Source organism: Cajanus cajan, chromosome 2 (genome assembly GCF_000230855.2).
Source record: "Cajanus cajan strain Asha chromosome 2, NIPB_CcT2T_4, whole genome shotgun sequence".
In the NCBI taxonomy this organism is placed as follows: domain Eukaryota; kingdom Viridiplantae; phylum Streptophyta; class Magnoliopsida; order Fabales; family Fabaceae; genus Cajanus; species Cajanus cajan.
The window spans coordinates 65,994,556-66,020,552 of NC_138518.1; the positions used below are offsets into that span (position 1 = coordinate 65,994,556).

The following is a 25,997-nucleotide window of genomic DNA, read 5'->3' on the forward strand; positions in this document are numbered from 1 at the left end:
TTGTAATTTAATGTTTAAGGTTAGAGATCATTTTATTATATGTGAAATTTGAAGAATAATTAATATTTTATATTAAATTTTAACAATTCAACTGTTAAATTTAAAAAATTTAATGAATAGATTAAATTTGTAAATTTTTTAAAAATTTGAAAATTATTTGATACTTTATTTCATTAATTTAAATTGACGGATAATCATAAAATTATTTTATACATTGATTTAAATTAATGAAACAAAGTATTAAATTATTGTTAAAGTTTTAAAAAATTTGCAGATTTAATTTATGTATTAAAAACTTTAAATTCAACAGTCGGATCATTAATATTTGATGTAGAACATGAATTATTGAATGAAGTAAATCTAAGTAAACTTACTCCTAAAGTAAACATATATCTTCTTATATATATATATATATATATATATATATGTGTGTGTGTGTGTAACTTGAAAATGATTATGTATTTTTCAATAATTTTACAATTAATTTTAAGGAAAAAATATTAAAATTCATGAGACCAAATAGGTCTAATACCTTTCCAACCTAGTTTTTATTAGTCTAGCCTGACTTGATTGGTTTATCGGGTTAGAACAAATTGGTTCAATCTTTTTCAAGTCTAAAAATAAGTAGTCTAACTAAACTTGACTTAATAGGCCAATGAAGTAGCCCATCATGCTGAGTCAATTTTAATTATTTTATCCATTAATGTATAACATAAATTTGAACATATTGTTCGAATTCAATAACATGAATAAGAAAATATCAATAATTGGAGATTGTGTGTGGGAGAATGTTATTTAGAGGACATAAAATTAAAATCAATTTTTTATTAAAAGATTGTATTGATTTTATTTTTCTTTATTCAAACTTTATTGCTTATGTTATTTTTTTTATTAATTATATTGTTTCATAAAAATCAATATTGTACTTTAAAATCTTATAAATTATTATGATATAAATATATTAAAATGTATATAACAAAACCTTGATTATAAAATTCTTTTTATTTTTTTTAAAAGTCATTACACTTTTATAAATTTTTTAATTTTTTTTAAATCATTATATTTCTACAAAGTTTTATAAAATGTACAAGACTTTTCATACATGTTAAAATAGTCTTATAAAATTATAAACCAATACACCTCTATAAAAATAGTTAAAAAAAAAATATATACATTGAGTCTCATATTAAATAAATATATATATTTAAAATTGATTCTTATAGATAGATCCGGAAGTAATAATATACTTTGCTTAAACAAATTCTTGAAACTTGCATTTGTGTTGTTTGCAATGGCCAATTCAACCATTAAGATTCTCAACGTAGTTATCTTTCTTCTTCTCATTTCTCAAGGTAATGTTTCCGCTACATGAAGCAAATATTATTTACGTTAAATTATACTTTTAATCTTATTATAATTTTTAGATTGCAATGGTCTGTCTTTAATTCTTAATTTGTTATAATAGTCTCTCTAATTTTAAATATGCAATGTTGATCTCTTTTTTCTAAATTTTTCAGTTTAAAAAAGCACAGTTTTATTCAACTATCAATTCTGCATATGTTAACTGTTAAAATTTAGGAAAGTTGCATATGTAAAAAATTAGCAATTAATATTATTTCAAGTTATCATGTTATTACGTATATATACATGCATGGGATAAAAAAAAATATAACTAAAAATTATCTATTAGTGCATTACTTGTGTGCAGATTTGATAGTTTGATAAAAATTATATATTATTTTTAAATTAATGGACAAAAATTGTGCAATTAAAAACAAGACAATGCCTAAATAGACATTTGTTACTATTTATGATAACAAATATTTTATATTAATATCATCATTACTTAAAAAAAATAAAAGAATGAAAATTAAGGATTAAGATTTGATTGGAGACAAAAGTACAGAAAATTTTATAAATTGTTGTTATAATTTCTTGCATGCATCATGATATCAGGATACAGTCAATGTTCATTCAGAGATCTGAAAGTAAGTCAATCTAAAACTGGAGCTGTAGTGCATGGAAAATACCCAGAGTGGGTTGTGGTCATCACCAACACATGCTCAACATGTTCTCAATCAAATGTGTTCTTGAATTGCTTTCAATTTCATTCAGCTGAACCCGTAGACCCTTCACTTTTGAAGCCAGAAAACCCTTCACTTTTGAGAGGCTCACAAATTGGCTTCTGTCTTCTTAACAATGGTCTACCAATCTTTAAAAATAGTGTCAAATTCAAATATGCTTGGAACAACACATTCCCGTTGCATCCCATCTCCTCATATGTTTCTTGTAATTAATGTTTAACCGTGGGATTTTCTATTCTTGTAATAAACTTTGATGTCATTTGCTATAAATAATCATTTTAGATAGTACACGCATTTTTTTATTATTAAATCAACAATATTAATCATCAAGAATAGAGACGGCTAACTAAGAGATATAATTATTTAGTCTTTCTAAATGGATGGGAATATTTATATAGAAAATAATTTGATTATATTTTTTAATAAATAATTAATAAAAGAATCAATCATGATTAAAAATAACAAATTAATTATCACAAAATATATTACTATAAAAAAAATTACGACATCATATAATGACACATATTTTATAATAAAATAATATTTATTACTAAAAATTATTTTTATCTATACTATAAATATAATATATATTTATATATTATTAAAAATGTAAATATACAATATAATAACACATAATATATACTATTAAATTTTATTCAAGATTAATATTAAAATTATGTATAATTATAATAGCATTTTTAATATTATATTTTTATATATATTAAAATATTACAAACGTACCAATAATTTTTTATTACTACCCCAAAGAAGAAGATAAATAATTAAATACAAACATTTTTCTTAATCTTTTATGAGATAAAGATAACTAAAGCAGTCGCAGTGCAATAATAGCACTTTAATGAGGGACCGGATCAAGAAAATATGTGCCAAACGTTACAATTGTTATTATCGCAGTCCGGAAAGCAGCGACTTAAATTATAATCCCTCAATTTTTTATTCACAGTCATTTGCACGAAACTTAAAGAAATGATTGATATTTTAGTTTTCAAAAATATTTATTATTTACTTTCTTATTCTACTCTTTATTTTTTTATAGTATTTCGTTGGAAATATATTGTCCTTTTAAATGTAACATTAACTTTACATAGGTAGTTAGAGAAAAAATAAGTAGACATTAGAAATAAATAGGCACATTGTTCAGTAAACATACATTAATTATCAAGGGTAAAAATGAGGAAAAAAAAATTAATAAGTCATTGATTTTAGTAAAATGACAATGAAAAAAAATGACAAATTCTGACAAAACGACTATGAATAAAAAACGGGTAGAGTATATATATATATATGCTAAAAAAATATTGGTTAGGGCATAAGACAAAGACTTTATTGGTTTTATCACCCTAAGTTATAATAATGGTGATGGTAATGACAACGACAATATAGATGATTCTAAAAATAATGATAATAATAAAGACAATTATAATGGTGATAGTATGGATAAATTTGTTTTTAATCTTTAATTTAAGTCGCTTATTTTAATATTAGAGTTGTTATTAGTTGTTTTCATATAAGTGTTCTCACTTAAAGTTGCTTTTAATTTAATAAATACTATATTCTTACAATGTGACATCTTATAATATGGATTTGGACATAACTAATCCTTATAAAATTGGTTTGTAAAATGAAAATTATCCTTCACTTATATATTTTTATTTTGACATTATTTATAGTGAATGTGAGACTTAGGTTTTTTTTAATTCACACCCAACACTATTGTCTTTATGCATGGATAAATGGTGGTGACCATTTTTATTGATTTAGGATAGGCAAAACTTGAGTTTCTTTTTCCAATACACCTTGTTACACCTAACACTCCTAAACTTGATGCATGTATAAATATTAGATGACCCTTTTTCTTAGTGCATCTAGAATGACTCTGGTATTATTTTAGAATGTCACGCCTTATAATCAATGTGAGGTTGAACTTAACCTTTAAAAAATTGACTTATAATAAGGTGAGAATTGTCCTACTTATATACTTTGTTTTGGCTTTATCTTTAGTCAGTCTGCAACTTGAATTTTTCCAAATACATCCTCTCATATCCAATATTTTTAGATTTGATGTGTGTAAAAATACTAATGACCCATTTTTAGCAGATTTAGGATAACTTTGATACTAGCTTAGAAAATGAGTTATTATCTAACTCAATCCTACAAGTCATGTCTATCCTAGATAATTTTTTAAAAAAATTGCTTATTATTTATTCACATATCAAATATAATAGTGTCAAACATGAGGAATGTATTGAAAAAAATTCAAATTCTTGACTAAAAATAAGACAAATAAAAAATATATAAGTAATACAAATTAATTTCATAAAATTGGTTTAAGTTGAAACCTACCTTTTAAAATACATTAATATCATTAAATGTTGCATTAAATACTACATTTAATAAATTAATCTTGAACTTTACACAACCGTTGTTCTACATTAATAGCATTAAACACAAAACTTGATGAAGTAAACTTGGACATTACATAAACGTTGACCAAAAAAGCTAACATTTTTATTTTTAATAAACTTGAAGTTTTATATTACTAGTATTTTAAAGTATTAAAAAAATATTATTAGTATTTTAATTTATGTAATTCACAGAATAAATATTTATTTACACAGTTATAATTGATTATAAATAAATATTTTTAGTGTATATATATATATTAAAATAATTATATTGAATGAAAGTATTTATAGGAAGTGTTCTTCAAAAAAATATTTATAGGATTCTTTTTTACATTTCACCTCTTTCAACTTATCATTTGTGTCCTTAATTTTAAATTAAATTTTATTTTTTAAAAGAAACTATCAAGAAGTAAAGATAATATTTTATCACAATATATAAATTATTTATTATAATTCTAAATCATAACTTTGGTGTGATTAAAAATACTTATTTAATTTATTTAAAATTGTAAATATAATAAAATTTATATATATTCAAAGTATTCATTTATTATAATTTTTAGTTTTATAAGTATAAATCATAATAAATAAATATTTTTAATATATAAATTGTATTTTAATTTTATAATAAATAATTTTATAATATAAATTTATTATTAATTATTATTATTATTTAAAAATATTGAATATCAATTTAAAACTAAAATAAAAAAGATATATTAAAAGTGATAAAAGGTTGAAAAAAAATCCCTAAAACACTATGTTGAAAACCAGGCAATAAATATATAAAAAAAAATTAAGATTATTTTCAATTTTCTTAATTTGGTTATCTCTGATTTCAATTTCAATTTTTATATAATTGATTGATAAATATTAAAAGAATTTTACAATTGACTTAATATTTCTGAATTTTTGAGCTGTCATGTAAGCTTAGTAATAAATTCTATAATTCAAAGACATGTCATATCGTATCCTTTTCCGTGCGATTCTATCCTTTTCTACTTTTATATATTTTACTTGAAAAATTATATAACCTTCCAAAATTCATTCCGAATCATCTTCCGATCGATTAAAAAGCTTTCTTCTTTTAATTAAAAAAATTATAAATGTGAATCATAATTAATTCAAAAAGGAATTTTCGGTCCACAATTTCGACGCTGTAGCATTTCTCATTTGATTTTAATTGATGTTAAAATAAATCTTATATTATAAAAAATTATTATATAATAATATAATATTTATTACTAAAAGTTATTTTCTTTAAGTAATATATATTAGTATATCATTAAAAAATATAAATATAAGTTATAGTGACACACAAAATATATTATTAAATCTAATTTAAAATTAACATTAAAATGATGTATAATTATATGTCAATTAGATATATACATATATATCTATATATTATACTTATAATAAAACTTTTTATATATCACTATATGTAATATTTTTTGTAGTGTCATGATGTAATTTGACTAAAAAAAAATTGAAACTCCAACATTTATACTTTTACATGAAAGCAATACCAAATTATCAACTAAAATTGAAGAGTATGTTTGGATGAGAAATTTATATAGGATAATTCATTTATTTGAAAATTTTCAAATTCTTTGAGATAAATTGTTTTGTTTGGAGATGGAAAATTTAGAAAGAATTTAAAATTAATCTAAACATTTGTGAAATTTCTTAAAATAGTAAAATTTTAAATTCTTCCAAAAAATTAAGAATTTAAAATTCTTCATATTTATTTTTCTTGTTTGACTTATATATTTTATCTTATCTCTTATCTCTTCATTCTTTTAATTATTAAATATTTAAAAATATTTTTAAAATTATTAAATATTATCTAATATTAGTTTTTAAAATTATTAAATATTTTAAAATTGGTTAGTATTTATTTTTATAAAATTTAATTTAAAAGTTCCAACATATGAATATATTTTTAAAATCAGTTTTACCATGATGAAATCAAATTAATATATTTAAACTAAAAATTTAAAAATTTAAAAATTTAAAATTGACTTATCCAAATATTTTTTTTTAGAATGTTAGAAATTAAAATCAAAATAATTTAAATATCAAGAATTTTAAATTTCTTGAATTTATAAAATTAATTTATTATTGAATATGTGAATCAATTAACACATGATTATTTAATATGAATCGATTGATATGTGATTATTTTAAGTTAATCATGTTATTGGTATTGTATGGGAAATTTGAGTATATACAATTTCATTAAATACTTAAAAAAAAAAATTGTCTTTTGTCACCTAAAGTAATGCTATCCAACTCGAGTAGAGTTACCTCACGTGAAAGATAGTATCGACAGTTAAGGACCAGAGACGCAAGTTTTCGCCATTAAATCCATTAGTATACCGGCAATCAATAAAGAGTTCAATTGTATGCTTATTAGTCTCAACATTATTTATTATCAAATTCTTCTTGTATCCTTATTTAATTTATGACATATATTTCATGAAATATTAATGTTGTTAATTCTTTTGATTAATCAACTTTAGTCGCATTTTGGTTTTGTTAATATATATATATATATATATATATATATATATATATATATATATATATATATATATACTGTCAAACGTGTTGTGTGAAAGAAGTTTTTCAAAAGGCTAAAATCTATTTTGGTCTCTTATAATAATTGTTTGTTTCAATTTAGTCCCATTTTTATTTTTGGTCTCAATTTGGTCCCTAATAAATTAATTGGTTTCAATTAAGGACTTCCGTCCAAATTATTTAAACGGAGTTAACTGTTGGCCACGTGGATGCCACGTAAATGCATAAGTGGATGTCACGTGGATGCCAATTTTTTGAAAACACTGGAACCAGAACAACCCGTTCTGAAACTAGAACGGGTCGTTCTAGATGCACTCTTTGTGTGTTAATTTTGCATCCGGAACGGCCCGTTCCAGGTGCAAAATTAACACACTAAAAGTGCAACCAGAACGGGCCGTTCTGGTTTCAGAATGGGTCGTTCTATTTCCAGACTGCTAAACATAAACTATCAATAATTATAGTTCACAGTTGTGAATCGTGGAAGGAAAAAGATCCAAGGTACAAAGCATTTCAAATACTGAATTTGGTAATATTGTCCATGGAAATTAATAACTTCAATTGCTAAACAATTAGGCTATACAATGTATCATTAAGGACAATGCAGTGTATCACTAAAGACAATGGTAGCAGATTTTATTTCATTTCAAACTAGAGTAAACCACTTACTATCAAATTAACACTATACAGTAAAGGATGAAATGACATGGTATTTTTTCTTGAAATCATTAACGATGTACCCCAACAACAACAACAACAACCTGTTCTTGAAGAGGTAGAACCTGAAGTAAAGAAAGAGGATACATAAGACTAATATTTCACCACACAACCACATGCAGGGACAGATCTAAGTTAATCATAGTGGGGACACTTGCCCCCACTAAAAATTTTTTCATTCTTTTTTTTATATATAAAATATTAATAATTTTATAAAATATATATTATTATTTATATTTTAATTATGTTGTTATATCTAATATAATAAATACATTAATATTTTTTATATATTTTATTTTATTGTTTAATTGTTTTTTATATTGTGGTAAAATTATCTTCATTTTTAATGAAGAAAAAATTTACTTACTTCAAGAGTAAGTATTGATAGATTTATTTTATTTAATAATTAATGTTCTATATCAAATTTTTAAAAATTTAATTGTTAAATTAAAAAGCTTTTCATGTATAGATCAAATTTATAAAAAAATTTATAAAAATTAAAAATCATATGATACTTCGTTAAATTAATTCAAATTAACATATAAAATATTTTTGTTTTAAATGAGTGTACAAATTTAGAGGACACTAAAAGAAAATAAATTAATAATTTTATTATGTTTATCCTATTAATTTTTATTATTTTATTCTTCTAATTTTAAATAAGTTGTAAAAAATTATAAAGAGAAAAAGAAAAAGTTACTACTCTATTTATAAGACAATTGTATTTTATAAAAAGAAGTAATTTTAAAAATTTTACCATAAAAAAATATTTTTCAAAATTATTATATTTTTTAATAAAATTAATAAAGAGTATTTTATTGCCTTCACTGAGTTCCAGAACGGCCCGTTCTGATGTACTGGTGGTGTGTTAATTTTGCATCTGGAACAGCCGGTTTCAAATGCAAAATTAACATACCAAAAGTGCACCCAGAACGACCCGTTTTGGTTTCAGAACGGGTCGTTCTGGTTCCAAGTGTTTTCACGATATTTGGTATCCACGTGGCATTCACCTATTCATTTACATGACATCCATGTGACCAACAGTTAATTCCGTTTAAATAATTTGCACGGAAGTCCTTAATTAAAACTAATTAATTTATTAGGGACCAAATTGAGACAAAAAATAAAAATGGGACTAAATTGAAACAAACAATCATTACGAGGGACCAAAATAGGTTTTTACACTTTTCAAAACATAGAAAAGGTTAATTATTTGTAATCACTGTTTTAAATTTATGTTTCATAACTCTTTAATAACATGCACAGTAATAATAATACACGTAAATCAAAATAATTACTTCAAAATCTTAAAATTAATAACCGCTCTGGCCACCAATTAGTATTTATTTTCATATTTACTATATTTATTAAAATGCAATATGTACTTAACATTAATAATTTATTATTATTATTATAATAGATAGATAGATAAAACTTTAAATAATAATAAAAAAGGCAAGGCAGAGTCTAAAATCTAGTGATTATATGAATATAAACTTGACAGAGTGAAAAAGGAGATAAATTATATTTTTTTATTATTTATTTGGATGTGTTTGCAACAATGCATACTCCACTCCTCTACTCTGGCCTGAAACAAAATGGAGAGAAACTACTTTGCAAAATCCACACCCCTCTAAATAACATTCTAGTCCACAAATTGCTTAAGCCACTACTCTCTGCTTTTAAGGAAAGAGGCACTCTTGGTGATCTCACGCAGTGACTTGTCTGTGTATCTAATTGTGTTGTAGACCCATGCACCAGCCACAGCCCCCAAAGTTGGAGCCACTAAGTATATCCATATTGCATGGTATTCATTGTGTACAAACGCAGGCCCTATGCTTCTTGCTGGGTTCATTGATGCTCCTGACACTGGCCTGTCATACATAATATTAATCTTATAAATTTGTTCAACCATTATACGCAAATGAGATCATACTTTGACCTCTATTTTGCCTCCAAAATGTGTTCACATCTTTCACTGAATAAGATAATAATACCCTGCAAACATCACATTCAACAGCACAGTGGATCCAACAGCAATCCCGGCCAACTCACCGATCTGCAAGATTAAAAAATTAAATCGATAATTCAAAGCCAAGAAGTTTGGGTCCAAGAAAGACAAAAATATTCAAATATAGAACTTTGTTTCGTATAAGATAATGTGTCGTGTGATGTACACTTCTAGCATTCTTCCAATGATCCATAAAGCTGTAAACATATCTGGACAACAAGTCAATTTATGTAGTCCGTATTCCATTTTTTATGTCAACCCCAATTGGCTTAAACAAAATATTTTATAGAAATTAAAGGCTAATTAATTATTAAGTATAAGCAGAGAAGCAGGAAATTAAACAAAATTTAGGGATGGGATAAGAAATTTCACCGCTCTGTTATCGGTGGCAACTCCGGATACGACAAACATAAGGAAAAAAGTGATTATGAATTCAATGACAAAAGATTGGAGGTGAGACCCTGTTGGGAGTGTTCCTGAAAAATGGTCATGCTTGCCATTGAATATTAGTCTCAGACTCCCGCTTGCAAGTGTGGATCCAGCAACCTGAGCTATTACATAAACTGGCACCTGCAATGTTAAATGGAAGATCATTCATTCATTATACAACAATTTCTTTTCACTTTTAACTTTTAACTTTAATTACCATTTTCTTCACTTCTCTTCCTACCACTTTTTTATTTGATAAACTAATTAGACTTCTGATTTCCAACCTACTTTAACCAATAATCAATGTTGAAAGGAAAAATGTTGAGTTTGGTTGACCTGCTTCAATGGAAACCTTCCGATGGAGGTAAAAGCAATGGTGACAGCAGGATTGAAATGGGCACCAGAGATGTGACCAACAGAGTAAACGAGCACCATGACAACCAGTCCCCACGTAATTGCTATCCCAGGAAGAGTTACGATGTTGTCGTTGTTCTTGTTCACCACCACTGAACCACACCCCGCAAATATCAAGAAATATGTGCCCACTGTCTCCGCCACCAACTGCATCCATCAACAAACAAATCCATTTCTCATTTCCAATCTCAAAAATATTGTACAAATTATTATATGAAATGTTTTACATATATTATTATTATTCGATCTCAAAAGAGCTAAGGAGATTTCAGCCAAAAAAAAATAAAAATAGGACACACCTTCTGCAGGAAAGAAACATTAACACAAGAGCGCGAGTCTTGAGTTGTTCTAGAGACATCCTTGTTTACATCTAAAACCACGTCATGGTTACCATGTGTTGCTGAAGTATCCTCCATTACGAACAGAATAACAAAGAAAGAGCAGATAAATGAACTGAGAAAGCGTTACGAAGAAGTTGATAGAGCAAAGTCGAATGTGATCTACTTATATAATGACGCAGTTGTACCCATGAAGATTATACACGTGAGGGAAACAGAGTTAATCCAATAATAAAATACTCCTTTAAAAATTTATTAACTAAGATTTTTTTTTTACAAATTAAAAAAATAGTAAACACTTATTTAAAAAATCGATCTTCAAAATTTGACTCAGTCTTCTTATAAGAATTATTTTCACTCTCTTTCGACTTAAATCTTTAGAATGTGTTTCGCATGAGATTTGGGAAGTTTATAAATTTTTTTAAAAATTTATAATTTAATTTGATTAAAATAAATTTATTTGAAAAAATGAATTTATTTTAAGAGGATATAAATTATTCTTATAAATTAATTGAAGCAGATTATACAATCTCTATATAATCTTATACATAAAGATTTCTTTTAATCTTAATTATAAACAACAATCATTAATTTTAAAGTTATTCAAGGTTAAAGTTATTTTATACTTTTTATTTAATTCTTATACATTTATTTATAACTAATATTAAATATAACAACTGCTCAAAGAAAATGGTACATTTTAAAATTTGAATTTATGATAAAATTAATTAAAAGTAACTATATTAATTATTTTTCTTGTTCTTGATTATTTGTCTTATGTTACTTATAATTAGGACAAGAGGTAATAGCTTAAAAGAGCATCTCCGGGGGAATGTTTGTCAAGGTGCTTCAATGAAGTTCTAGTTGCTTGAAGCAACTCTCTTGTTGGAGCAATCTCACATGTAGGGATGATAAAATGGACTTGGATCTTATGGACACATGTAAAAATACCTGCATATGTGGCGGATAAATATTTGTTTATATGGGGATGGGTATAGACCCACAAAATTTAGTGAGTACGAGTGCGAGTATGGATATTATGATACCCGCCTCGCCCCATAATATTATATATATATATATATATATATATATATATATATAATACAATACAATATAATTATTTAATGATAATTTATATATATATAAATATATTAATTAGTATAATAATATTGCTATTATTTTAGATCCAACATATAAGTTGAAGTTGTTAAAATACTTTTTTCCTAGGTTTTATGATAACTTATCTTCAATTGAAATTAATAATATTAAAAAATTATGTTATTCATTATTTGAATACTATCAAACTAAAGCTAAAAGAATATTGAAATTTTCAACTTCACGAGCAAATGTTAAGTCAAACTTGGATAATCTAAATATTAAAAATTTTCTCAATAATTATAACACATTTGTGGATAATACAATTGAAATACAAAGTTTGAAATAAAGCTCTACTTAGAAGAAAAAGTTGTGCCTATGAGTACTATTTTTGACATTCTTGGATGGTGGAAAACAAATGGGATTAAGTATCCAATTTTGTAAAAAATTGTTAAAGATGTTGACAATCCCGATTTCAATCGTAGTTTTAGAATTTGCACTTAGCACATACTCATCATTCTAGGTTCTATGAATTTACTTCAGGGGCACTTATGTGTGCACAAAGTTAATTGAAATACAAACAACAAGATAATAAATAATTAAACTTTGTTTATTTAATAAAAGTTATTTTATTTTTTTATTGTTTGTTTTAATTATCAATTTAAATTATCTAATCATTCATTTTCTTGTCATGTAATTTTTATTGTATTACTGAACCAAAATAATATATAAACTTGTAAGTCAAGCGTTTGCAAAAATATGGAGAAGTTGATTCCGATGATGAGGTCAAATGTTTACATATTTGTCTTTTGAAATTTATAGTATATAATTTAATCTATAATTTTAATCTAACTAATTGCTGTATTTTTTTTCACAGGTCTTGGAGAATATTATTAATACATGATCATGATGTTGGAAGTTTAATTACAACTTTTATTATGTTAATTTTCTTAAAATTTTATTTATAAGAATTAAATGTTTTGTAATCTTTATTTATAAGAATTGCTATGTTGGATTTTTGTAATGTTAAAAACTTGACAAATTAATATTATGTTTACTTGTATGAAATATTATATCTTTATTGATATATTTATTTTATATATAAGTAAAATGTGGGTTGCAGGTGCGTGTATGGATACATAGGTGACCAACAAGTATGGAGATGGAGATTAAAATTATTACTCGCATAGGTATGGAGCTAGGTACGAGTATTCTTTTTAAACGTAGGTATCGGAATGAGTATTATAAGACCCTATATAGACCCTACCCATTGTCATCCCTTCTCAGATGACAATGAAAGTTGCTTAATTTTTTTTTTCAATTGTTTTATTGAGCAACTGTTCTTTATTATTAAAAAAATAATATTTTGGATTCAGTAGGGACCACCAAACAACTATTATAAAATCAATTCAATTATTTTAAAAAAAATATAAAGTTATGAGTTTCTTGAAGTTCCTTAAAATTTCTTCCATTGAAACAAAATTAGGTACGAGTTGCTTAGTGATGACATGATACTATGGGAACCACTAATCACATCTTTAGATATACTAAACAACTCATATGCGTTACTCCCTTTAGAGTTGCCTATAATGAAACTTCAGTTGCTTCAAACAATTCTTTCAATGGAGCAATCTAACATGACAATTAAAGTGGTTTAATTTTTTTTTAGTTACTTCAGTAGGAAATTGTTTCTTACCATTAAAAAAATACTTGGACTCAGTAGAGATCATCAAGAAATTTATATAATTAAGTCAAAATTACAAAAAAATAATAATAAAATTATAAGTTTTTTAAAGTTCCTTAGAATTTTTTTCATTGGAGTAAAAATAGGTATGAGTTACTTAGCGAAGACATGATACCATGGGATCACCGTCACACTTTTATATATACTAAATAACTCATGTAAGTTGCTCTTATTAGAATTATCCTAATTAAGTTCTTAGTTTTTTCTTTCTCTTTTCATTTTTAACCTTATTAATTTTCTCAATTTTTTTTAATCTTTTTACTCTCTCACTCTCATTATTATTAAATAGATAAATATGTCATTTTATATAGATTATAAACTAATTTTATCAAACATTTACGATTCAATCATTTTACGTATAATTTTTTAGCCAATTAATAAGCTAATTTTACCATACACAACTTTAATCCTTTTATTTTTTTAAATAATTGTATTTTTATAATTTTGAAATCTAATTAATATTTTTTTTCTCAATTATGCTCCTATTTAATAAGTTTAATTATTCATTTATTTCATACAAAACCAAGATAATGAATTTGAGGCAATGACATATTAAATGAGAGCTTTTTAAGTTTAAATTTATATCAATTAAATATTTTTTTTAACTATGTTCATTAACATTAACCAGTTAAAGATTTGGGAGAAGGAGAATAATTAAGTTAAATAATATTAAATTTGTCTTAAATTTATACTTTATTTTAAGATTTTAAATTGATTAATCCAACAATAACAATATTTCTTTAAAAGTTGATTAACATTTGGGGTGTTTGGTAGAATATTTTTTTTTCATGTTTGATAATTATGGGAATCATAAATTCTAGAAATCCTAATTTTTAAGACGTATTTTTAGAAATATTTTTACAAATTTGTTTAATTGGTCAAAATATTTTTAAAAATATTTAGAAATATTAATTGTGTATCAAATATTTATACCATATTACAGAAACAAATTAATGTGATATCTTTACTAAAATAAAACTTTTTTTCATCTAAAAAATATTAGATTCTCAACTCCCATGAAAAAATAAATTTGAGAAAAAATTATATAAAAAACATTTTGTAGAAAAACGTGTTTTTCAATAAATTTTTTTAACAATATACTAAACACAACAAACTAACATTTCCAATTTTATAGTCCTAAAAAAATCAAAACTTTTGTGTATCAAATGTCTCTTTAAAAATTGATGAAAAAAAAATGGCTCCTTAGAAATTAAACAAAGGTGTTACAATTAATTAAGTCTCCTTACTCCTACTAATTAATACTTGAAATTAAATTAATTTTTTCTTATACTTTATATCCTTTCATGTAAACTTATTTTGTTAATAAGGTAAAAAATTTATAATCCCACTAAAAATTATCAAAGAATTTGATAGTGCATAGCGTCGCTCTTTGTCCTAATCTAAGTTTTTTTTAATAAAAAAAATGTATCCTTAAACTTTTTTCACACAAATTAAAAATTTAAATGATAATTAATAAACCAATTTTAGAAATTTGACTTGGTCTTTTTTTATAAAAATTATTTTCACTCATCTTTGACATAAAACTCAAACAATTAATTTATCAAAATTAAGAAAATTAGTTATTCTTTTTATGTCAAATATTTATTCCTTGTAGTCTTCGTTCTGTCCCGAAATAATTGCTCTTTTAGTTTTAGGTTCTAATTAATATTTTTTCCAATTATATCATTATTTAATAACTATTTTCTGTATCAATTATTTAATTATTTTAAAAAAATAATGAAACTGACATAATGAGATATTGGATAAGAAATTTTAGTCTACATTTATATACATTAAATATTTTTTAATCATATGAGTTAATTAAAGATAGCAAAATAAGTCATAACACGCGAGCTAACCCACTAGTCTACTAAAAACTGGTGAGACGAGATAGACACTTTATTATTAAAGGATTATTATTAAGGATGGCAAAACGGGCCAGCCCGGCCCATTTTGGTCCGGCCTGCCAAAAACGGGGCGGGGCGGGCCGGCCCGCCAATATAAAACGGGCTGGAGATGCTGGCCCGCCCTGCCTAAGATCGAGCTGGCGGGCCGGCCCGCTTACAAAAAATAAAAATAAAATAAAAATGGAAAAAAAAAATATTTTATGGTCAAATAAAAAAAAATTGCTACAAATAAATAAATATAACCATATGAAATTAAAAATGCATACATAATGTACATAATATATGTTCAACAAAAACAAATTACAAACTTAAAACAAAATCAAATAGAAATTAGTCCATTTACACCAAAATCAAAACCAAATTATAAACTTACAAATTATTTATAAACAAAATTTTTTGATAGTCCACAAAACAAGTTTAAATACAATTAATTAACTTTATATTTTTATTTTAAGAATATTAGAAGCTCTCTTGAAAGAAGTTGTCTCTACTTTTTTTCTTAATCATCATCCTCATCTTCTACATCAAAATAAAATAAACATAAAAATAATTAAATTAAAAAAATATATATGCGGGCCGGCGGGTTGTGGCGGGCCGGCCCGCTATTTGGCCCGGCTTGGCAGGGCGGGCTTGACAGGTTGAAATAGTTGGCCCGGCCGCCAATTTTTGACGGGCCAACGGGCCAGCCCGCGAGTCATGGCCCACTTTGCCATCCCTAATTATTATACTTATAGTGTACTTCATTTGGTTTTTATTATAAGACATTTTAACCAAATCACACATATCAATATAAATAGTTATATTAGTTAATTTTATTGTGCTTATAAAACAAAATTATGATGCATGATTTTACCTTTTTTACTTGTCATTAAATTTCTATGAGACAAGTACATGAAGAAAGTATCAAAACCAACTAAAATAATGAATGACAATTGTAGATTTTAAGAGGCGAGAGACAAAAACACTTATTTATACAATCTTTAATAATGACATAATATAAAAACTACATTTAATACTTTTATAGAAATTGTAAAGTGTCTTATAAAAAAAAAAAACCAATTTCTTCTAAATTATGCCTTATATTATAGTGTGTTTAGATAGATAATTTAAATGAAGTAATTCATTTATTTAAAAAAATTTAAATTTTTTGAGGTGAAATACCTTGTTTGACTAGAGAATTTACAAAGAATTTGAAATTCAAGCATTTGTAAAATTTCCTAAAATAGTAGAATTTCAAATTCTTCCAAAAGAGTAAAAATTTGAAATTCCTCATTTTTTTTTTCTTTTTTCACTTATATATTTTATCTTATCTCTTATCTCTTCATGTTTTTAATTATTGAATATTCAAAAATATATTTAAATTTTTTAAATATTTAAAAATTAACTAATATTTATTTTTATAAAATTTAATTTAAAAATCTCAACATATAAATATATTTATAAAATCAATTTTACCATGTTGGAATCAAATTATCATATCTAACCTAACAATTTAAAATTTGAGAAATTTGAATTGACTTATCCAAACAAAATATTTTAAGAATGATAGAAATTGAAATCAAAGGAATTCAAATATCAAGAATTTAAAATTCTTTAAATTTGTAAAATTCCTCGTCCAAACACACCTTAAGGATTAAGGAGAGTAATTCTTAAAGATTATATTAGTTTTTTTTTGTTGTTTAAAGACTATTAGTAAGTAATCTTGATTGAAAATGAAAGACTTTTAATAATTTATAATTTATTATTTTTGTTTTATAGTCTTAAAGTTGAAGAACAAATTTATATCATAGTTAATAAAAAAATTAAATTTTGGTTGGTGAACTCGCCGGTTCGCCAACCCATCTCTAAGAGGTGTGTGCCAAAATTTCTATCCCATTTTTGGAAAATAGGTCAACGCCTCCTTCCCTACCTTTTTTTTGCAAGCTACATTTTTCCACCCCTAGCATTAACCTTAAAAGGAGTAAAGATTTGGGATAAAGAGAGTAATTAAGTTAACAATATTAAATTTATCTTTCATTCATTCTCAATCTTTAATACTTTAAACGTCCTTAAGATGCGTTAAGGAATTAATATATAGAAATTTTTTGTTAAAAATTACAATATAGTTGCACAATAGAATGTGCATATACAATTTTTAATATAAAAACACATTTTTAATTCCTTAATGGGTGCTTGTAAGGCACTAATTAGAATTTTCTTAAAGTTGATTCACAAATTACAAAATATTTGATAGATGTAAATTTAAATTAACATGTGTTTCTTTATTACTCTTTTTGGTCTTATATTTTTTATTTATTCATCAGAATTACAATGACAACACGAGAGTTTAAATCAAAGATTTTTTGCACACTATTCCAATTCCCCACCTTAAGGGTGATCAAAGTAGTTCTCTCTTTTTCATCTTATATAAGATACAAATAATTAATCCATTTAGTGAAGATAATAAATTTAAATTTTATTTCAAAAATATCCTTCAAATTGATGATTTGAATAATGATTACATTTAATGTCACTACACTTAATTTAAGAGATAATTTTTTCACAAACAAATGTAATTTTCTATGCTATGAATATCGAATCAGATTGATTATGAACTGATCACCTAATTAGTTCAAATAAACCACAAAAATAGTTTGGCAAAGAAACTCGTGAAAGATAAAAAAATTCAAAGAAAAAAATGGATCAAAACTTGATATTCTACAGGTCAACTAATTTTTATGAAAAAATATTATTTGAATTTTTTCTTAAAAAATAAAAATCAACCCAAATTACTTGGCATTTTCTTTACTATTTTTTTAAATATAAACACGTGATTATAATATATTTAATTTCAACATTTGTATATAATTTAAATGTTAATAAAACATTAAATTCGTGTTTTATTTTTAATTTTTATGTTATAAAGTTATGATATTATTTTTTTAATATTATTTTATGTGTTATTTAATAATTATTAATATTTTATTAATAATAGTTCAACCACGATTCAATCACAGTTCAATCATTGAATCTTGAATTAGTGTATTGATTAGTTTAATGATTTATCAAAATTTAAAAACTTAGTAATTTGTATTGTTAATATATATATATATATCAATAAATGGATTCACTTGCATGAGTTATGCATCTTTCTAATAAAGTTCACAATACATAAAGGGTATAAAAAAATTAGCGATTAATACATTATAAAGTGTATGTGTATGTATATATATACATATGTGTGTTTCTTATAATTAAGACTAAAAGTAGTCTCCATTTGTTTCTTATGTAACATAAAGAAGAAAATACTTTTTTTTTTTGTAAAAAAAAAAGTGAATAGTTGATGGAGAAATTGTCTATTCAATTGTAGTGTGATTAGGAAAAAAAAATATATTACTTAGACTTTGAAATTCAAAAAGTCATTTTTTTTTAGACAAAAATAGATTACTAAAGGACTAAATATTTGGTATAGATAAAGTATATTTTTCCAAAACATCTACTCAATGTGTTCATCGAACCCAAAGCCCCTCAATTGAAATCCATTTCAATGACATATCACAACTCAACAATTTTCAATAAAAACACTTCCATGTGAAGTCCATTGCCCCTTTTAAATCACATTTGAAAAACATTCAAAGCAACAACAACGAGGGAGCGTCTTCCTCCTATTCAACAACATCCACACCCATTCAACAATTATGGAGCAAGTTTTTTTTTTTTTTATAAAAAAATCCAAGTCTATAATCAACCTTCATTTAAATTCCTATCTCCGAACCACTTTTTTTCTTGTCCACAATATCTAATGCAATCCACGTTTGCCAAAAACTTAATAAGATGCAACATGTGCAACCATTGAAACATGAAACAAATAGAATAAAAACAACCAAATCCAAATCCCTTAAATAGAATAAAAAAAATCAAATCTCTACAATCCAACATCAACTAGATCCGCATGCAATCTCAAAGAACTAAAATGATCAAGCTTCCTTTACCTCAAATCAACTTCCTAAAAGTTAAAGTAGATGAAGAAAAAAAACACTCTTAAAACAATGATTTTGGCTTCTCTCAATTCCACCTCAACGATCTATATATGCTCAAAGGATATTCCTTCTGCTAATCAAGACAACCTATAACTTGAGGAAGATCAGGAGATTATAGAAGAATCAGATGAAGATGAAGACTTCTTGTAACCTAAAACCTTTTCTTTCTAACTTTATCCCTTTAGAATCTTAATTAGGAAATACACTTATGAAGTTCTTCCTTTTTCTCTTCTACTATAATCTCATCATTTTATATTCTAACTTTGCTCTACCTTATTAAGTCATTTTAAACCCTTCTCTTCACTAACTTTCTTCGAACAATTCAAGTAATAATATTAAAATAAAGCATGTAGTTATATCAATCAACTACATAGAAAACTAGTTCACCAAGGACTAAAGAGCCTAAAATAAAGCCTTGTTGCCTTTATGCTCTAGGCTTGAGGCTCATGTAGTCTCTAAAAATATGCTAACTATTTTAATTGGATTAATTTTTACTAAAATATTTTATTGTCTTTTTACATCTTATGCTCAAGGTTGGAGGCTAGTTTACCGCCCTCCCAAAAATATCAAACTAGTTAACCCAAATAAACTTTGACCAATAATATTTTACGACCATGTTACATTGTATGCTAAAGGTTGGAGACTAGTGTATCTCTCAGAAATATCTTAACTATTAGCCTACATGGTCAGAATATTCTTGAGAGACACACTCATATATGACTTATCTGCTACTTTTGGTTGGCCACTCAAGCACCAACCCCAATATACTTAAGGTACCAATCTTAAGAACGTCGATTTAAGTTCGACATGGTTACAACACAAATACATTGGCTGACCAACATACCAACCTATGTCTCATAGATACCCCCATAAATGTACAGATAGACTACTACAATGTTGTGACAATTATATTACTTTGAGATTTTCTTGAACTATTCCAAAATTCTTGAGGTTCAGATTAGTAACTTATATGCATGGGTATAAAACATAACTCTAAAGTTAGGAGCATTAGATTACACTCTTTGAATGTCTTATATTTTGCTGTAGTTGCTAAATTATTCTGGAGAAAATCCTTCATACAATAACAATAATAGTGTATATAAAAGTTGTTATTAAATTTTAAATATTTATAACATAAATTCTTATATAATAAAAAGTTATTAATATATAGTAAGATCTCAACTGTTTTTAATACACACACAGAGAAAATTACGTAGTATATAGGAGCTAAATACAAATTTGTTAGATCAAATGCATGACCTTTTACGAAACAAAGGAAATAAACCATAACAGCGTAGTTTGTTTAAGTGATTTCATGCATTATGGGATCATTATTTCTGACAAAGACAATATACATAGCAAAAGTGTGGGAAGGAGGGTTGATGATAGCATATAAGTCCATTTGCTTAAACTATTTGATGTCAGCACGTCCTTTGAGGAAAGAGCCGGTCTTTGTGATCTCACGCAGTGGCTTTTCTGTGTACCTAATGACGTTGTAGACCCATGCTCCGGCCACAGCCCCCACAATCGGTGCCAACAAGTATATCCATATTCCTCTGTATTGCGTGTGCACAAAAGCTGGTCCTAGGCTTCTAACTGGGTTCATTGATGCTCCTGTGATTGGCCTGTCACATGAAAATTCAAAACCACTCGCATCAGGTATTGTACATTTCTCATTACCACAACAATATGCTCTTCATTTTGCATTTTATTTAATCAGGATTTCGATAGGTTACTTAATTACCCTCCAATCATCACATTCAGCAGTATCGTAGACCCGATTGCAATCCCAGCCAACTCACCAATCTGTTCAATTTAAAAATCAGCTTCATAATTAAAGATGCATATAACAAATGGAGTTTAAGAAGAATATTTCGTGGATGGATTATTAATTGATTCGCACGAGGTATGCCTCGTAACGTAAACTTCTACTAGAATTATTGTATAGGATTCAAAATGATACAAATTAGGTAACTGTGTTGCAACAAAATACTTAGGCTGCTATGTGAAAAAATTATAATAATAAAAAAAAACTACATATAGGCATGCAATATAAGAACCATTATCGAGATAAAAAAAACAGGAGAAGCCTTCCCCCTAGCTTAATCTAGTCTCACACGGGAACCATCTAGCAATCTCATGTAATTAAATATTAAAATAAAAATGGTACCTAAACGATGTGTACAGGGAAATATTCTAGGATCAAGCACCTAAAGCCTTTACTTTAAGTCATTATTTCATATCTCTCACAATTTTATAATTATCTTAAAAATATACAATAAGTTTCTAAAAATATTGGGAGTTGTTAATATAATTTATATTTCGATTATATCCACCAAGTACTTAAATTCAAACAAAAAGCTTTTATTTTTTACGCTTTATCCTATGTACCTAATGCATAAGACAAAAACAGTTACTTTCATTGATATTCTCTAAGAAAAAAAGATAGTAACTAGTTTAATATCTGGATTCTCCTTCTTCGTTAGTAACTATCTTATTTATCTCTCGTTAGTTGATTTTCCTTATCATATTAATCTTAATTAAAATACAATAATACATATCTTTCATTATTGTCAATCGTCTAATACAATAAGTTAAAAATATTTTAATTAATTTGAAGATTTTTCATCCTAAAACTCTATAACCTGAAATAAATAAATAAATAAATATATAGAGCATATCAATTGAGAGAGAATTTATTATGAGAGATGAGAGAGTTAAAATATAACTCTTAGATTAATTAAATGAGAAAAAATTTGAAATTTAATTAAGTGAGAAGAAATTGATCTAAATGTTATATTTTGACCCTCTCATCTCTCATAATAAATTTTCTCTAACTTGATATGCTATATTATATATATATATATATATATATATATATATATATATAAGAGATAAGGAAAAGGAAGGAAAACATTTTAAACTTCAATATACGTTGAGCTGACTTAGATCTGCATTTTTTTGTCGATTCATTATTAGAAAAGAATTGATGTAAGAATAAGTTAAAATTGTATTTTTTTACTGTTAAAAGATATTGTAAGAATAATGTATTTTTTATGTACAAATATCATCATGAACGGTCAACCATTAACCTCATTGTTGTTGTTGCCATGCCTCTCTCCATTTCTTCATGTCATTATTACAAAAATTGGATTGGAGTGGTCACTTTTTGACTAAAAAACGTGCGAGCCAATTAAGTATTCAATTTACATGACTCGAACATTAACGGTTCAAAAAACTGTTGAGAAAACCACTTAAATCGGTCTGAAACCTTTAGAATAAATGAAAAATGACCAACAGAACATTTATTTTAAAAAAATATTTATTTTCAGAATCAAATAACAATTAAATCTTATATAATGTTTAAATTCATTTACTTACAACTTTTAATTAAAATTTCAATCTTATAGATAAACTACGAATTAATATCATATTTGGTAAGGTTTAATAAACTTTAAAGACATAGAATATGAAGATTTCAAAATCTCACCAAATATATTGTATCAATTTAAGGAGAGAGAGTCAGTAAGTTAGAGTCTATTTGAAAACAAAATATAAAAGTTTGAGATTTTTTACAAATTATTTTAAAATTTGTATCCAAAGAGAAACATTAAGTGAGAGACGTTACCGCTCTGTTATCGGTGGCGACCCCGCATATGACAAACATAAGGAGAAATGTGATTATGAATTCAAACACAAAAGCTTGGAGGTAAGACCCTGTTGGGAGTGTTCCTGAAAACTGGTCATGCTTCCCCATAAATATTAGTCTCAGAGTTCCACTCGCAAGTGTGCTTCCTAGGAGTTGAGCTGCTACATAAGCTGGTACCTACATAACAATTAATGCTAATTGCATCACATGTCCCAACCATAATAATTTTATTTTGTCTTGATTGATTCGAATCACATGTTCTGGCTGCTTATACATGTGCCACGAGGCAATATTTTGGCAATGGTCAATTAGTGTGAGAAGGCCAAATAGAAACAAGTTAATAGGTATTTCATAATTTCTTTTTTTGGTATGGTATCTCATGATTTCTCTTTTTGGTATAGTATCTCATACTTTCGGTACAAGATAAATGGGCTTTAAAGAGATCCATGCAAGAGAGATAAACGTAACAATTAAGAACGAAAATGACAATTTCCAAACGAGCACATTAACCTAATTATGTGTCAAACAAACTCTTTGTGAGCTACCCAATTTTCCAAATGAGCACATTAATTTACCTGCTTCAATGGAAACCTTCCGATGGAGGTAAAAGCAATGGTGACAGCAGGATTGAAATGGGCACCAGAGATGTGACCAACAGAGTAAACGAGCACCATGACAACCAGTCCCCACGTAATTGCTATCCCAGGAAGAGTTACGATGTTGTCGTTGTTCTTGTTCACCACCACTGAACCACACCCCGCAAATATCAAGAAATATGTGCCCACTGTCTCCGCCACCAACTGCATCCATCAACAAACAAATCCATTTTCTCATTTCCAATCTCAAATTTTCTAGTTCAATACGTTCAAACGATTAATTTAGAAAGAAATTGTAATAACATAACAATCCGGTATACTTATATATCTAACCAATTGTAATAAGAAGAATTGAATAGGTTGTTGGGTAGAAAAGAAAGATTAGGAGACACCTTTTGCAAGCAATGGACAGAGACAAAGGAATCTGAACGTTCACATATTTTGGAGGGGTCCTTGGTTACATTTACAACCACCTCGTGGGATTCAGTTCCTGTTGAATAATCAGCCATCGGCGATAGAAAACAAGGAATAAAACTCGGGTTTGTAAATTGATTTGGACACTCTGCTTTGTCTCCTCAACTACATAGGAAGACTTGGAAAACAACTCCAATTTATAGGCACACAACGAGTTGCTCATAATGAGACGGAATAATTTTATATTCTTCTGACCAATCTTTTTATTGTACTCTTTAATTATTAAATAAAATATTTGTTATATTTTAATCTATTTAGAAATGTAATATTAATATTTTTTATTCATTAAAATTATAATGATAACAACAAAATTTAAATTTAAAATTTTGTATATATTATCTTAACTATTATCATTGATATTTTTAAAGTTATATTGATTGATAAAGTAAAACTTTTTACATCGAGAGTTTATAAAAATTAAATTCTTATACTCTAAATATAAATTTAATTAGAATATCCTAACTACACAAGGTAATCTAATTATATATTAACATGTATTTTTTTTATAGATCACAAATATTATTTACTGATATGCAACTTTCACTAGTAATATAATTGTATACTCATACCTATTAATTAAGTTGAAACTAATTTATCACTAATTGAACCAATGTTTTGTCATGTATATTGAAATGTATGATAAATTTATTAGTTTTTATAAAAAATAATTAAAAATTATATTTAGGATAGTTTTTAATGTTTGATGGTATAAACGAATTTATAGTGTACAAAAATTAATATATTCATATATTTTAAATCAAAAGTATTTATTTCATGTAATTGTTTTTTTAAAAATACTAAGACGATGGTTAGAAGGTAGTTTGAGAAGTTGTGACATTGGGCCATTATTAGCCGAGGAGGAATATACTGTGTACAGATATTCCAAATAGGAAAGAAAAAGAATACGCAAAGAGAATAAAAAGGCGCAGACCTTGGACTTATCCTTTCCGAGGGAGAGAAGACAAATAAACCCCATTGGATCTTATGTAGTTTTGATGATGTTAGGTTTTTTTTTTATTTGTATTTTATGGTGCTGGTTTTTAACTTTTTGACGATGTTACAAGATAAAAATACAAAGTAATTATAGTTTTTTTATTTTTATACATACACGTACGTATCTTTTATTAAATAATCATGTTTAAGTCAAATTCGAATAATTATGAGTGACAAAATTATTTTTTAACATTTAATTAATACAACAATAAACTAAGAATTTGAATGTGAGATTATTAGTTAAATTAAAATAATCTTGTAAACATTCTAGTTAATTAACATATTCTATTGGTGGAAAATAATTATAGTAAATTAACCTTATTATTATTATCACTAGTAGAAAATAAGTATATTACGTCACCCCTTTTATGTCGGAAATACGAAAATCCGACGTAAAAAAAATGCGGTGGCATTTTTGTAATTTTTGCGAACTTTTTTACGTCGCACCTGGTTAGGTCCGACGTAAAAAGTCCAATCTACGTCGCACCTGGGAAGGTCTGACGTAAAAAGTCCAATTTACG

At 25.8% G+C, this 25,997-nt stretch overlaps 2 protein-coding genes across 3 annotated transcripts; both read right to left on the reverse strand.

The window, feature by feature from the left end:
* Positions 1-9,321: 9,321 nt before the first annotated feature.
* On the reverse strand, positions 9,322-11,145 carry LOC109815511 (nodulin-26). The gene is made up of 5 exons (XM_020380261.3): positions 10,961-11,145; positions 10,584-10,808; positions 10,191-10,388; positions 9,805-9,866; positions 9,322-9,681 (listed from the first exon to the last, which is right to left on the reverse strand). The coding sequence occupies exons 1-5, from the start codon at positions 11,075-11,077 to the stop codon at positions 9,477-9,479; spliced, it is 807 nt and encodes a 268-aa protein (XP_020235850.1). The 5' UTR covers positions 11,078-11,145; the 3' UTR covers positions 9,322-9,476.
* Positions 11,146-20,947: 9,802 nt separating this feature from the next.
* LOC109815510 (nodulin-26) lies at positions 20,948-24,603 on the reverse strand. Of its 2 annotated transcripts, XM_020380259.3 has the most exons (5): positions 24,402-24,603; positions 23,989-24,213; positions 23,393-23,590; positions 21,509-21,570; positions 20,948-21,389 (listed from the first exon to the last, which is right to left on the reverse strand). In XM_020380259.3, exons 1-5 carry the CDS (start codon positions 24,516-24,518, stop codon positions 21,176-21,178), a joined length of 816 nt encoding a protein of 271 aa, XP_020235848.1. In that variant the 5' UTR covers positions 24,519-24,603; the 3' UTR covers positions 20,948-21,175. The 2 variants fall into 2 exon arrangements, with proteins under 2 accessions (XP_020235848.1, XP_020235849.1); XM_020380260.1 differs by lacking the exon at positions 24,402-24,603 and having other exon boundaries at positions 23,989-24,219.
* Between the last annotated feature and the right edge of the window lie 1,394 nt (positions 24,604-25,997).

Bases quoted from the DNA above. Each gene is read 5' to 3' on its own strand.
- LOC109815511 (XM_020380261.3), bottom strand. From the start codon at position 11,077: ATGGAGGATACTTCAGCAACACATGGTAACCATGACGTGGTTTTAGAT. The intron at 10,389-10,583 runs GTCAACCAAACT...TTAACATTGCAG, and splicing joins GAAGGTTTCCATTGAAGCAG to GTGCCAGTTTATGTAATAGC. The intron at 9,682-9,804 runs GTATTATTATCT...TATGTATGACAG, and splicing joins TTGAATGTGATGTTTGCAGG to GCCAGTGTCAGGAGCATCAA.
- LOC109815510 (XM_020380259.3), bottom strand. From the start codon at position 24,518: ATGGCTGATTATTCAACAGGAACTGAATCCCACGAGGTGGTTGTAAAT. The intron at 23,591-23,988 runs GTAAATTAATGT...ATTGTTATGTAG, and splicing joins GAAGGTTTCCATTGAAGCAG to GTACCAGCTTATGTAGCAGC. The intron at 21,571-23,392 runs GTAACGTCTCTC...TAAATTGAACAG, and splicing joins TCGCCACCGATAACAGAGCG to ATTGGTGAGTTGGCTGGGAT.